The sequence below is a fragment of the Triticum dicoccoides genome, chromosome 6A (assembly GCF_002162155.2).
Source record: "Triticum dicoccoides isolate Atlit2015 ecotype Zavitan chromosome 6A, WEW_v2.0, whole genome shotgun sequence".
In the NCBI taxonomy this organism is placed as follows: domain Eukaryota; kingdom Viridiplantae; phylum Streptophyta; class Magnoliopsida; order Poales; family Poaceae; genus Triticum; species Triticum dicoccoides.
This window is the reverse complement of record NC_041390.1, coordinates 85,972,251-85,986,099: the sequence shown is the minus strand read 5'-3', so window position 1 is coordinate 85,986,099 and position 13,849 is coordinate 85,972,251. Positions and strand designations below refer to the sequence as shown.

Here is a 13,849-nt window from a genome sequence, read left to right as displayed (position 1 = left end):
TCTGATACTGAGAATCAATCACAAGCGCAAGTGCTCCGAGCCTCCATGCTTTTTAGCTGGCTTGTTATGCTAGAAGTTATTGCTCTAAAACTAGGTGTAGAATTTTTAATACCACCCCAACAAAATGGTTCTTTAGATTTATGATTAGAAAAAATAAAGATTTTTCCTGGTATGGCATAGATTCTCCACCTTGCATGGTGGTCACCTCTCAGTTTTCCCTAGAAAAAGAGATCGACCCCATACATATTTCACTGATAAATTTAAAGTTGTATTAACTTGCGAATATTGTCTTTGGAGGCTGAGCTCCATGGAGCTCGGTTTTGAAAAAAAAAATCTAATTTTGTCAAAATTCATATTTTCTATGGTTTAAAAAATTCTGAAAAAACACAGATATACATGAAGGCATAACACACATGGTATAAATTTTAAGGGCAAAATACGTTGAAATGAGGGCTATGCAAAAAAGATAAATCTGGGACTTTTTAACACATGATACTAAATTTGTCTTTTTTGTACAGGTCGCATTTCAACGTTTTTCATCCTGAAATTTTACACACATACACATAGCATCCTTCTTTACTTGCACAATTTTTTTTCAGAATTTTTTAAAACCGGAAAGTTTGATTTTTTTTTTTCAAAAAAAGGCCTCCATGAAGGCCGAGAGCCAAACGTCCGTTCTCTATTAACTTGTTACAAGCAATTAGGCTATATCTCATGCAGGGAGATTAGCTTTAATTAAATATGATTTCCCCTCCATTCCAGTTTACTTACATGTCTTGCATCCTCCTCAATAAAATGTTGTATCTATACTCACAAGTATGGTAAACATTTCGTGCACAAAGTATCTAAATTGATAATCCATCTAATCCCATTTGTCTCAAGTCTTGGGATGAAATTGCCTGTCAATAAATAGTCTTGTGACAACTAAAGCAAGCACAGTTTTTATATACATTCTTTACTTCTTAGTGGAAGCAGACGAACGCAGCAACTCATCATGTTTTATTTCAGTTTCTTCGACAAAAGCTCATATTACAGTATAGTATACAAAGAGCACACGCTCACATTACAATGAAAACGCCTAACTTGAATGGACCCAACCAAACAAAATCACATCGATTTCCATGACATGAAGAATATAATTTGTCACATTATTAGCTCGGGAGAAGCCGATTGCAAAGCTCTCCAAAAAATGAGCTGCAACCAGCCTGTGTAACTATTTGACAACTTCAGGACAAGAGGGTAAAGGCGCACTTACCCGTGTTTTATCCAGTGTTGGACAACACTTCCGAGTGATCATCACTAAAATCGTACTGCTCGTAAACCTTGAACAGCATCTCTCTGCAGGGGACAACTGCGCCAATCTTGATGCAGGCCAGGAACGCGCCTGACAGCTTTCTATGGAGGCTGTAAACTTCATCCGGAGGCGGAGTCAGCCTGTACTTCAACATGGTAGCCCCAAGGTTTGAAACGCTGTGTGTGATGTTGTTTGCACGGAAATCATGACCACCAGGAGTTGCGAATGGCACCCCGACGATGAAGGCGGCCTCGACATGAGCATCCAGCATGACCTCTGGTTCCTCACCTGTTAGAAATCCCAGTCTGCGGGACATCTCTAACACGCCAGCTCTGTCTCTATTTGCACAGGCAACTACCTGGCAGAACCACAATTTAGACGGCCATCTTGAATACAGTAAATAACACACAGATTTTGTATTGGATATGAGGATAAGTTTTGATTGCTTACCATACATAGGTAATTGTCTACAAACTTTTTAGGGAACTCACGAGCTGCCCCAAAGTCAATAAGATTAAATTGCTTTTCTGAATCATCATAAAGGAAATTACTCCAATTTGGATCAGTCTGCATAAAAAGAGTCGTGAGATTATAACCTTTTGTTTGCACTATCCAGTTTAACCTCATGGAAGTAGATTGGATGAATGAAATTTAGAACTCTCATCAGCCGCAACATAAATGACGAAATGAATATTGCTAGAATTCTAATGCCAATGCAGTCTATATAACTAGCAAGCTCTAAGTCTACCATGTTTATTATTTAGAGATTAAACAAATGGTATGAGAAGCAACACATGCCTGCATAAATCTGAAGACAAACAACTCCTTTATCGTAAGCTCGAGAAGTTTACATCCAACATAATTGCGGGTTTCCTGGCTTAGTACTGCCACCTTATCGATAGGAACTCCTGTACAAAACCAACATGCAGATGTAGTTGTCAGAAGACCCCGCCATAAGAAAGTGGTTTGCACAGAGAAGAGGGAGCATAAAAAATACACAAGATGTGCTCATGTCCCCACTAAGATATAACGATTAACTTTGAGTCAATCAGAAGTTTACACAGAATATGAGGACTTGTGTTGTTGACACTGAACCAGATAGCAGGAGCGACGTGCATCACAGCAGCACTGGCAGCATGGTTAGAATGCGGTTGAACTTCGCTAGGACTCCATTAGCAGTCCGATTTTATGCTGAGTGTGGGGTTATATCTTTCAGTAGCAGTATTGGACACTAAGAACATAGCATATCTGGTTTGTCAGGACTCCAGTTTATATGCTTGCCGCTATTTAAGAAATGTATGGATCCATATCCACAATAACTTGCAACCACATTGGTTATTCAATACTCAGCTCAGTTCTCCAAGAAAATTTTAGCTCAGGAGCAATAAGAAAGAGCAAAATTTTCACTTGAATGTTAAACCGACTGGACACTTAGCCGACATAGTAATTATTCAAGCATAAATTGCTCAAATTTCCCAAGGACAAATAATGAAGTGGTAGTATTCCTATTACTGGAATGATGTCAAGAGTCTTCCAATATTGAACTATCTATTGAACAAATATGGAACGCCATATAGATATAAAATGCCATATGGTTACTTCAATTTATCGGTATGAAATGCCATATAGATGTGGCTCATGCTCTGAATCAAATGATATTAAAAAAAGCTTTCAGATGTCGGTATTTGGGGTTACTTCAAATTCTTGGTCTGGCAATAGTATATAATGCTTAGCGTTTGCATATAACGACAGTTCTCATTGAATAGGAATCCTTTATCAATTTATGTGACCATATTAAACCAAAATTGGCATGGATTGAAAAGTGTCATCACTATAAAAATTATTACAGATCACAAACTATAACATCATAGACCAAAAATACGCAGAATGAAAAATCAAAAGTACCTGGAACAAACTCCGATGTCAACACCTTTTTGCTCGACAATTCATCAGTCACCTTAGGGACGTAATAGCCCTCACTATCAGAGAGCAACTCTTTGTAACGCTTCTGGTTGCTTGCTTCTAAGAAATAATCACATTCTCTTGCCAGCTCTAGCTTTGCAACCTGTTATAATATGAAAATGGAAGAAATTATGCTCTGTCATCCATGAATTCGCAACAATTTTAGCTCAATATTGGAAACCAAAGTTATTTGGAATTCAGAATACCATTGTTTCGGTTCAGAACTCATAAGATCATGAAACGTGCGGAGAAAGACTATAAATGCAGTAATTTTTTTCATGGCTTCAGTGTTTTCGTATTTCGTTTTGATATAGCTGAAATTTGAGTAAGAATGGCCTGGGTTGATCATTTCGCATATAGGCTACAGCATCTCCAGATGGTGTTCGCATACACTTGTGTACACTACTTCACATAGCAATTGTAACATATTGCTGTACGATCGTTGTGATGTCAAGGTAGTTCAAAGATAGTCACATAAGGGATCAGGAATATAAGGTTAAGGAAGAGTTGCAGCTGCCCGGCCAGCAAGACAAGATCAGGGGCAGCTTAATGAATCTGACTATCTGCACAGGCAGAGATCAACTTGGATTCAGCAAGGAGCAGCCAATGCTTGAGGGGCCCAGACATAGGAGAAAGTACAATCCATGTCCTTGGCAAGTTAGAGTCCTAGTTTAATTGAGGCCTGCATGATGCTACATAAGCATGTCCATTGTATCATTCTGGATCAGGCAATAAGATAAGCCTCTGTCAGGTGAGGGCTTCACCTGGTGCAGCCATCAGCAGATAAATAGAGAATTAATCTGTATCCTTTTAATTTAGTACTCCCTCCGTCCCATATTACTGTTGCTCAAACGCTCGATACATCCGTTTGAGCGACAGTTAATATGGGATGGAGGGAGTAGGATCCTTCTCTAGAGTTTGTTCCCAAGTGTGTTAGGATCTGAACTTAGGCCTCAAGTCATGTACATGGGCTATATAATGACTACCTCTAGCTCTTTACAGGTAAGCAATAAACAGATCTCAACTATCCCTCTCCCTTCTCCAGCACTGCCTTCGCTACACGGAAGCCCCATCATGGCTGGCATAGCGCTGTAGAGCGGTAGAGGTCCAGGGCCACATCCTCCTACTGCCCACAGTAATCATCTTCCCTTAATCCTTCCACAAATCACCGACCATGTGACATCTATCTTCCCATATGCTCTCTGGACCCAATCCAATTCTCTAGTTTCTCAATCTCCTGCTGCCTACCACATCGACCATGGCTACCCCACACCGCCGGCCTTATCCTCTGGTTAATTATCCGTGCAACCTCAGGACCAAAGCACAGATCAACAATCATTTGAGAACAAATACTATTTTGAGAGACATGGTTTGGAGATACAAATATATCTGTTTAAATAGTATGCATATGTAAAATAAGAAAAGATAAAAGATAGTGAATGATCTCTGTTTCTTTATAATTTATTTTCAAATTACCTTTATAGCTCTATCAAGAAAAAGACCTTTAGGAATGAGATTTGTGTAAGTCAGGAGTCGCCTAACATTCTCAATATCACTCTCTATACTGTCAGCAACTCCAGGATATTGTATTTTCATCACAGCATCCGAACCATCCTTCAAAACCGCCCGATGGACCTGATAAAAAAGAGGGAACGAACAGTGTATTAACTTCAGAGGGTGTTGAAATGTTGATGACCGTCAAAACTCAAAACTTCAATTATGTATGCAATTATTTGAAGTCTAAGAGAGTTGCCTCAGGCAGACCAACCTGTCCGATACTCGCTGCAGCCAAAGGTTCATAGTCGAAACTCCTCAGCCTAGAGGGCCAATCTTGACCAAGCTCGGCATCAAGGACAGAATTCAGCTGCTTCCTCGGCATAACATCAGCACCTTGACGAACGATATCAAGAGCTGCCAACACCTACAAAAAATCAGCACACAAATTCAGTGGCACATCACAAGCACATAACAATAGGCCTAACCCAAAATATTGCAGCATCAGCTTTAAATAATACCGGCAGGGGCACAAGCGATTCGTCCTGTATGCTCAGCAGCTGCCCCACCTTGAGCGCCGCTCCCCGCATCCGACACAGGGCAAGGGCAACACGCTCAGCGTTCTGGTCGGACAAGAACGGCGAGAGTGCTGACTGCTTGCCATCCCCAACAGGTGTACCATAAATTACCCGCCGGGCTGATTCCTGTAGACCTCCCCATGCGAGCCCAGCACCCAGACCTGCAAACCTTAAAAAAAATTGGCACATCATCGAGAAAGAAGAAGATTTAGTCTGCATTCTATTCACACATACATATATTCAAGTAAACAACAGCAAACATTTCTTTCAGTCAGTGTCGTTGCAAAGTGTAACATACTGACCCGAGGGCTCGGGTGAACGGTGTGGAGGGAACATTCCGCTCCCTTGGCCGGCGCCTCTTCTCCACCAGCGCAGGCGCAGGCGAGGGTGAGGGCGCAGGCGAGGGCGAGGGCGTGGGCGTGGGCGTGGATGACGGTGAGAGCTCAGGACGAACCGCCTCGTCTCGGGGTCTAGCTACCGCCACGGCTTCGGGTTCAGCCACAGCTGCGGCTGCGGCGGTTGAATGGGTGCCGGTGATCTCCCGCACCTGGGCGGGGTCGAGGGATTCTCGCGGCGGGGGTTGCTGCTCCAATGAGGGTTCGAGCGGCGGCGCGTCGTCGTGGGAGAAGTACACGACGGAGGACGACGAGGGGCGAGATGAGTCTGCCCCCTCGGGGTGGGAATCGTGGGGAAGGGGAACGGGCTGCGGGCGGCGAGGGGTGCCCCTGGTGAGGCCCGCGAGGTCGGTGGCGGCGAGGAGGGCGGACCTTAGGACGTCGGGGCCGGAAGAGCGCTTGGCGGCCTCGCGGGCGACGAGGGCTGCGCCGTCGAGCAGCCGCCGGAGATCTCTGGACGCCATGGCGAGCGAAGGAGCCGCGGTCCGCGTGGATGGCTTCGGGACCAAGAAGAGGAGCCTCGGGCGGACGACTATTTTGCAAAACAGAAACAGAGCTTGTGGTGAAAAATAGAAGACGAAAAATAATCCAACCCGTTGGATTGGAGATCGATGGCATAGATGTAAGTTTTATAATTTCCAAATGATTGTGCCTCGTCCATCTCTAATCCAACAGCCCATGTTGATATTTTCTACTCTTTCGCCACAAGTGTTGATTGTAGACGTCTCTCATATTATATAACCACCAACTGACTATATTATTGGTCATCATCGATGAGCGTGAGCGAAGGCCAACCGCATCATTGACGACTTCGGCGACGCGTCGGTGCTGTCGCAGGGCACCCATGACGCCCAAGCGGTGGGATCCGACATGCCGACGGTGATAAACCACGACTAAGACTAGGGCTATTGCTCGTTTTAGCTTACGTTATCTAATTTTAGCTTTAGTTTAGCTCTAAATAAGTTCTATCTACTTTTAATTATGAACTATACGAATGTGTTATGAAGAGTGCTATCTATAATTTTGCTCTTTTTGATCTTATTTTAGTTTCAAATCCGAGTTTTGAATCATAGACGACTATAACATCTTATTCAGCCCTCTTGTACAAGTAACTTGCGCACATTTTCAATCAGGTGGGGATGTTGATATCAAGCATGTTATTTGTACAGTATTTACAATAACATCCGCAAATTATAAAATGTTATTTATAGCCATATGAATTAAAATGCGGATATCAAGGATGCAGATTTATAGCCATCAGAAATCGGGCATGTTACCTAACTCAGCCCTCCTATATAACATCTTAATAATTACTAAGGGAAATCAGTCATGTAATCCATGACTAAATCTTTTGTTGTGCATTATTTTATCAATCTAGAGGAAGGATATTGTATTTCTTTTTTTCTTGCGAAAATATCATATCTATTATAAAGATTCACTGGAAGTACATAGCATCCCCAAATATAATAAAAATTGCATCGAGGTCCATGGACAACCAAACGACCATTGCCTCTGCCAAAATGAGCCTCCGATGCGCCATTGTCGCCGCTCCCATACCGGAGCTGGCCTGACCTTATCGATGATAGCCGGGAAGTCTTCATGCACGTGCCTCTAAGGACCAACGTTCGGGAGCTGCAGTCGTCGCCATTGAACCCTTTGTCGGGGGTTGGGTGCGACATATGCCAAAGGATGGCTTATCATGGTGGGGGCGAGTAGAACATAGCCGGTGCCTGAAAACGGGATAAGGCGAAGACATGCACGCCGGCGGATCTTACCCAGCTTCAGGGCTCTCCGGGAGATAATACCCCTACTGCTGCTCTACGGGGTCTCCGCATGATCACTATGGCAAAGTGTTTACACGGTTGCTCCTTGAGTTGTTTCCTGGAGGTAGGAGAAGGCAAGGCTAGCTCTCTCCTTCCTATATGATCTGGTCTAGTGCTAATGGATTCCAACCCTTTGCATGGATGCCCTGGGGGATTTACATAGGCGTACCCCCAGGGGTACAATGGTAATCCGGCTGGGCGCGGGCCCAGCCGTCAGTCTCTCTGGCCGACGTCTTCTCCGCCGACTCCTGGGGCCCGCTGACTGGTGGGCCCCGCCGACTGGCTTGGTGTGGAGCCGACAGGCCGCGTCCGCCGCGGGCGGGTCTTTGCCGGCTGCAGATTACTGTAGTCGTGCCTCTAATGACGCAGGCTCGGTCATGAGGTCGTGGCGACAGCCCCGCCGTCTGGCGGGCGATCACTGTGGCCACTACTTGTCGTGTCTGATTAATGGCGCGTGGGGCCCGTGGGAGGGGCCGGCCGACTTCTGGTGGCCGACTCCCATCCGGGCCGACTGGTGGTGCTTTCGCCGTCTTTCGTACGCCCGCCGACTGGTGGGGCCCATCATCCCTGGGTCGTACCAGCAGGCCGTCGTGGGCACAGGGCTCCGCCCCCTGGGGCTGATGTCAGGGCCGACATGGCAACAGTGTCGCGCCGTGCAGAGATCTCCGCGGGTACGGCGTACTGTAGCCATGCCTGCCCTTGGAAAAGGGGTGGGAGCGGACCTTACTGTGGCCACTCCCCATCTCGTCCCTCTTTATGAGGGCATGGGGGTTGTTGGCGTCGCGGGCCGACTCCCTAAGGCCGACTTCTGTGGAAGTCGCCAGTCAAGAGTCGGCTCGTCCTGAAGTCGTCCCCGGGACTCGGCCGCGAGTGGGCAGCCGGCCGCCTCGCTGCCGACTCTCAGAAGGCGGCTCTTCGTCCTGGGGTCTGGAGGGGCGCAGTCTGCCTCAATGTCTTGAAAGGTTCTGGGCCTGGGTTAGCCCACCCGTGGCCCATTACTCCGACAGTAGTCCCCGAAGCTGGTGAGGCTCCGAGGGCAACATGTCATGGAGCCTCAACAGTTTCTTCTCTCCGGCGGTCGGATCTGGGCTTCGCTAGCCGTCTTCTGTCAAGCCGACTAGTTGGAGTCGGACTTGCTCACGGCCGACTTGCCCCTAAAAAAGTTTGAACGTTGTGGCGGAGTTCAGGCGGCGTGCCTGATAAGCTTCCGGGTTGCCGCCCGTGGTTGACCCGTCGCGAGGCGCCACGTGGCGGAGCTAGTCTGATCGCCCACGCGCGCGACGGGACAGGCCTACAGGCGGGGCCCGCCACTACCGCGCCTCGGCATGCGAACGGATCCGTTGCGGCCGCGCGGACGGTTGGGGTTCCTGCGCGGTTATTGCACGTGGTAACTTCGTGTGGTAAATCGTGGTAAATCGTGGGGGTCGTGGGGTCCCGGGCGCAGTTAAACCCACGTCTGCCCCCTCGACTTCTCAGCCCACGAGCCTACAAGTAAGCGGGGGGAGGGGGGCGGCAAAGCACGCGCGCCCATTCTCCCCACTTCCTTTCGCTCCTTCTTGCTTCTTCTTCTTCTTGCCGCTGCTGCTCCGAACCACGCTGTGCCTGCAGCGATGAGCTCCTCCTCTGCCGCCGCGCCTCCTGCTGTTCGCTTCGGAGTGTGGGATGGCTCCGAGGTTGACGACGACGACATTGAGATCCTCCGCAAGACACGGCGGCTGCCTGGCAGGGACTTAGTGCGGGTCCGCCTCGCGCCGGAGGGAGAGATATCGCCGGTGCCGGAGGAGGGCGAGCGGGTCATATTCCGCTCGCACCTCATGCGCGGCCTGGGACTGCCGGCGAGCGGCTTCGTCCGCTCCTTCTTGGAGTTCCACGGGCTCCAGCCGCACCATCTTACTCCGAACACGGTGGTGCTGCTGGCTGCCTTCGCCACCCTGTGCAAAGGCTTCCTCGGCGTTCTCCCCACCATCGAGCTCTGGGGGGAGTTCTTTCAATCCAAGCTCGGCACACACGTCGCCGGCGTGCCGGCCCAGTGCGGTGCATTCATCGCGATGCGGAGATCAGTGGCCGACAATCCGTTTCCCACCATCGCACTGATTAAGTCGGTGAAGATGTGGCAGCGGTCATATTTTTATATGAAGAACGTCGCCCCAGAAGGCGACTGGGTCAACCTGCCGGCTTACGAAGCCGGCGCGCCGGCTGGAAGGCTCCCCAGCTAGTCACTGTTAGGGAACGTAGTAATTTCAAAAAAATTCCTATGCACACGCAAGATCATGGTGATGCATAGCAACGAGAGGGGAGAGTGTGATCTACGTACCCTTGTAGATCGACAGCGGAAGCGTTTGGTTGATGTAGTCGTACGTCTCCACGGCCCAACCGATCAAGCGCCGAAACTACGGCACCTCCGAGTTCTAGCACACGTTCAACTCGATGACGATCCCCGGACTCCGATCCAGCAAAGTGTCGGGGAAGAGTTCCGTCAGCACGACGGCGTGGTGACGATCTTGATGTACTACCGTCGCAGGGCTTCGCCTAAGCACCGCTACAATATTATCGAGGACTATGGTGGAAGGAGGCACCGCACACGGCTAAGAATATGATCACGTGGATCAATTTGTGTGTCTAGGGGTGCCCCCCTGCCCCCGTATATAAAGGAGCAAGGGGAGGAGGCCGGCCGGCCCCTATAGGCGCGCCAGGAGGAGTCCTCCTCCTAGTAGGAGTAGGACTCCTACTAGGAGGGGGAAAGAAGTGGGGAGGGAGAGGGAAAGGGGGGGCGCCGCCCCCCTCTCCTCGTCCAATTCGGACCAGGGGGGAGGAGGTGCGTAGCCCACCTCTGGCTGCCCCTCTCTCTCTCCACTAAGGCCCATATGGCCCATTACTTCTCTCGGGGGGGTTCCGGTAACCCTCCGGCTCTCAGGTTTTCTCCGAAATCACCCGGAACATTTCCGGTGTCCGAATATAGCCGTCCAATATATCAATCTTTATGTCTCGACCATTTCGAGACTCCTCGTCATGCCCGTGATCACATCCGGGACTCCGAACTAACTTCGGTACATCAAAACTCATAAACTCATAATATAACTGTAATCGAAACCTTAAGCGTGCGGACCCTACGGGTTCAAGAACAATGTAGACATGACCGAGACACGTCTCCGGTCAATAACCAATAGCGGAACCTGGATGCTCATATTGGCTCCTACATATTCTACGAAGATCTTTATCGGTCAGACCGCATAACAACATACGTTGTTCCCTTTGTCATCGGTATGTTACTTGCCCGAGATTCGATCGTCGGTATCTCAATACCTAGTTCAATCTCGTTACCGGCAAGTCTCTTTACTCGTTTCGTAATACATCATCTCGCAACTAACTCATTAGTTGCAATGCTTGCAAGGCTTATGTGATGTGCATTACCGAGAGGGCCCAGAGATACCTCTCCGACAATCGGAGTGACAAATCCTAATCTCAAAATACGCCAACCCAACATGTACCTTTGGAGACACCTGTAGAGCACCTTTATAATCACCCATTTACGTTGTGACGTTTGGTAGCACACAAAGTGTTCCTCCGGCAAACGGAGTTGCATAATCTCATAGTCATAGGAACATGTATAAGTCATGAAGAAAGCAATAGCAACATACTAAACGATTGGGTGCTAAGCTAATGGAATGGGTCATGTCAATCAGATCATTCACCTAATGATGTGATCTCGTTAATCAAATAACAACTCCTTGTTCATGGTTAGGAAACATAACCATCTTTGATTAACGAGCTAGTCAAGTAGAGGCATACTAGTGACACTCTGTTTGTCTATGTATTCACACATGTATTATATTTCCGGTTAATACAATTCTAGCATGAATAATAAACATTTATCATGATATAAGGAAATAAATACTAACTTTATTATTGCCTCTAGGGCATATTTCCTTCAGTCTCCCACTTGCACTAGAGTCAATAATCTAGATTACACAGTAATGATTCTAACACCCATGGAGCCTTGGTGCTGATCATGTTTTGCTCGTGGAAGAGGCTTAGTCAACGGGTCTGCAACATTCAGATCCGTATGTATCTTGCAAATCTCTATGTCTCCCGCCTGGACTAGATCCCGGATGGAATTGAAGCGTCTCTTGATGTGCTTGGTTCTCTTGTGAAATCTGGATTCCTTTGCCAAGGCAATTGCACCAGTATTGTCACAAAAGATTTTCATTGGACCCGATGCACTAGGTATGACACCTAGATCGGATATGAACTCCTTCATCCAGACTCCTTCATTTGCTGCTTCCGAAGCAGCTATGTACTCCGCTTCACATGTAGATCCCGCTACAACACTTTGTTTAGAACTGCACCAACTAACAGCTCCACCGTTTAATGTAAACACGTATCCGGTTTGCGATTTAGAATCGTCCGGATTAGTTTCAAAGCTTGCATCAAAGTAACCTTTTACGATGAGCTCTTTGTCACCTCCATATATGAGAAACATATCCTTAGTCCTTTTCAGGTATTTCAGGATGTTCTTGACCGCTGTCCAGTGATCCACTCCTGGATTACTTTGGTACCTCCCTGCTAGACTTATAGCAAGGCACACATCAGGTCTGGTACACAGCATTGCATACATGATAGAGCCTATGGCTGAAGGATAGGGAACATCTTTCATATTCTCTCTATATTCTGCAGTGCTCGGGCATTGAGTCTTACTCAACTTCACACCTTGTAACACAGGTAAGAACCCTTTCTTTGCTTGATCCATTTTGAACTTCTTCAAAACTTTGTCAAGGTATGTGGTTTGTGAAAGTCCAATTAAGCGTCTTGATCTATCTCTATAGATCTTAATGCCTAATATATAAGCAGCTTCACCGAGGTCTTTCATTGAAAAACTCTTATTCAAGTATCCCTTTATGCTATCCAGAAATTCTATATCATTTCCAATTAGTAATATGTCATCCACATATAATATCAGAAATGCTATAGAGCTCCCACTCACTTTCTTGTAAATACAGGCTTCTCCAAAAGTCTGTATAAAACCAAATGCTTTGATCACACTATCAAAGCATTTATTCCAACTTCGAGAGGCTTGCACCAGTCCATAAATGGATCGCTGGAGCTTGCACACTTTGTTAGCTCCCTTTGGATCGACAAAACCTTCTGGTTGCATCATATACAACTCTTCTTCCAGAAATCCATTCAGGAATGCAGTTTTGACATCCATCTGCCAAATTTCATAATCATAAAATGCGGCAATTGCTAACATGATTCGGACAGACTTAAGCATCGCTACGGTGAGAAGGTCTCATCATAGTCAATCCCTTGAACTTGCCGAAAACCTTTTGCGACAAGTCGAGCTTTGTAGATAGTAATATTACTGTCAGTGTCAGTCTTCTTCTTGAAGATCCATTTATTCTCAATTGCTTGCCGATCATCGGGCAAGTCAACCAAAGTCCACACTTTGTTCTCATACATGGATCCCATCTCAGATTTCATGGCTTCAAGCCATTTTGCGGAATCTGGGCTCACCATCGCTTCTTCATAGTTTGTAGGTTCATCATGATCTAGTAGCATGACTTCCAGAACAGGATTACCGTACCACTCTGGCGCGGATCTCACTCTGGTTGATCTACGAGGTTCAGTAGTATCTTGTTCTGAAGTTTCATGATCATCATTAGCTTCCTCACTAACTGGTGTAGGTGTCACTGAAACAGTTTTCTGTGATGCACTACTTTCCAATAAGGGAGCACGTACAGTTACCTCGTCAAGTTCTACTTTCCTCCCACTCACTTCTTTCGAGAGAAACTCCTTCTCCAGAAAGTTTCCGAATTTAGTAACAAAAGTCTTGCCTTCGGATCTGTGATAGAAGGTGTATCCAATAGTTTCCTTTGGATATCCTATGAAGACACATTTCTCCGATTTGGGTTCGAGCTTATCAGGTTGAAGCTTTTTCACATAAGCATCGCAGCCCCAAACTTTCAGAAACGACAACTTTGGTTTCTTGCCAAACCACAGTTCATAAGGCGTCGTCTCAATGGATTTTGATGGTGCCCTATTTAACATGAATGCGGCCATCTCTAGAGCGTATCCCCAAAACGATAGCGGTAAATCAGTAAGAGACATCATAGATCGCACCATATCTATTAAAGTACGATTACGACGTTCGGACACACCATTACGCTGTGGTGTTCCGGGTGGCGTGAGTTGCGAAACTATTCCACAATTTTTCAAATGTACACCAAACTCGTAACTCAAATATGCTCCTCCACGATCAGATCGTAGAAACTTTATTTTCTTGTTACGATGATTTTCAACTTCACT

The 13,849-nt window shown here is 46.8% G+C and overlaps 1 protein-coding gene across 2 annotated transcripts; it reads right to left on the bottom strand.

The window, feature by feature from the left end:
* Positions 1–978: 978 nt before the first annotated feature.
* LOC119315171 (protein ABC transporter 1, mitochondrial-like) lies at positions 979–6,266 on the bottom strand. 2 transcript variants are annotated; one of them, XM_037589836.1, is made up of 8 exons: positions 5,631–6,266; positions 5,272–5,497; positions 5,025–5,177; positions 4,733–4,891; positions 3,200–3,359; positions 2,093–2,202; positions 1,745–1,861; positions 979–1,652 (listed from the first exon to the last, which is right to left on the bottom strand). In XM_037589836.1, exons 1-8 carry the CDS (start codon positions 6,185–6,187, stop codon positions 1,263–1,265), a joined length of 1,872 nt encoding a protein of 623 aa, XP_037445733.1. In that variant the 5' UTR covers positions 6,188–6,266; the 3' UTR covers positions 979–1,262. The 2 variants fall into 2 exon arrangements, with proteins under 2 accessions (XP_037445733.1, XP_037445734.1); XM_037589837.1 differs by having other exon boundaries at positions 5,272–5,489; positions 5,631–5,807.
* Positions 6,267–13,849: the final 7,583 nt, after the last annotated feature.

Excerpts from the sequence above, each read along its gene's own strand:
- LOC119315171 (XM_037589836.1), bottom strand. The coding sequence starts at position 6,187 with ATGGCGTCCAGAGATCTCCGGCGGCTGCTCGACGGCGCAGCCCTCGTC. Across the intron at positions 5,498-5,630 it reads CCGTTCACCCGAGCCCTCGG|GTTTGCAGGTCTGGGTGCTG; the intron begins GTCAGTATGTTA and ends ATTTTTTTTAAG. Across the intron at positions 1,862-2,092 it reads TTGTCTTCAGATTTATGCAG|ACTGATCCAAATTGGAGTAA; the intron begins GCATGTGTTGCT and ends CTTTTTATGCAG.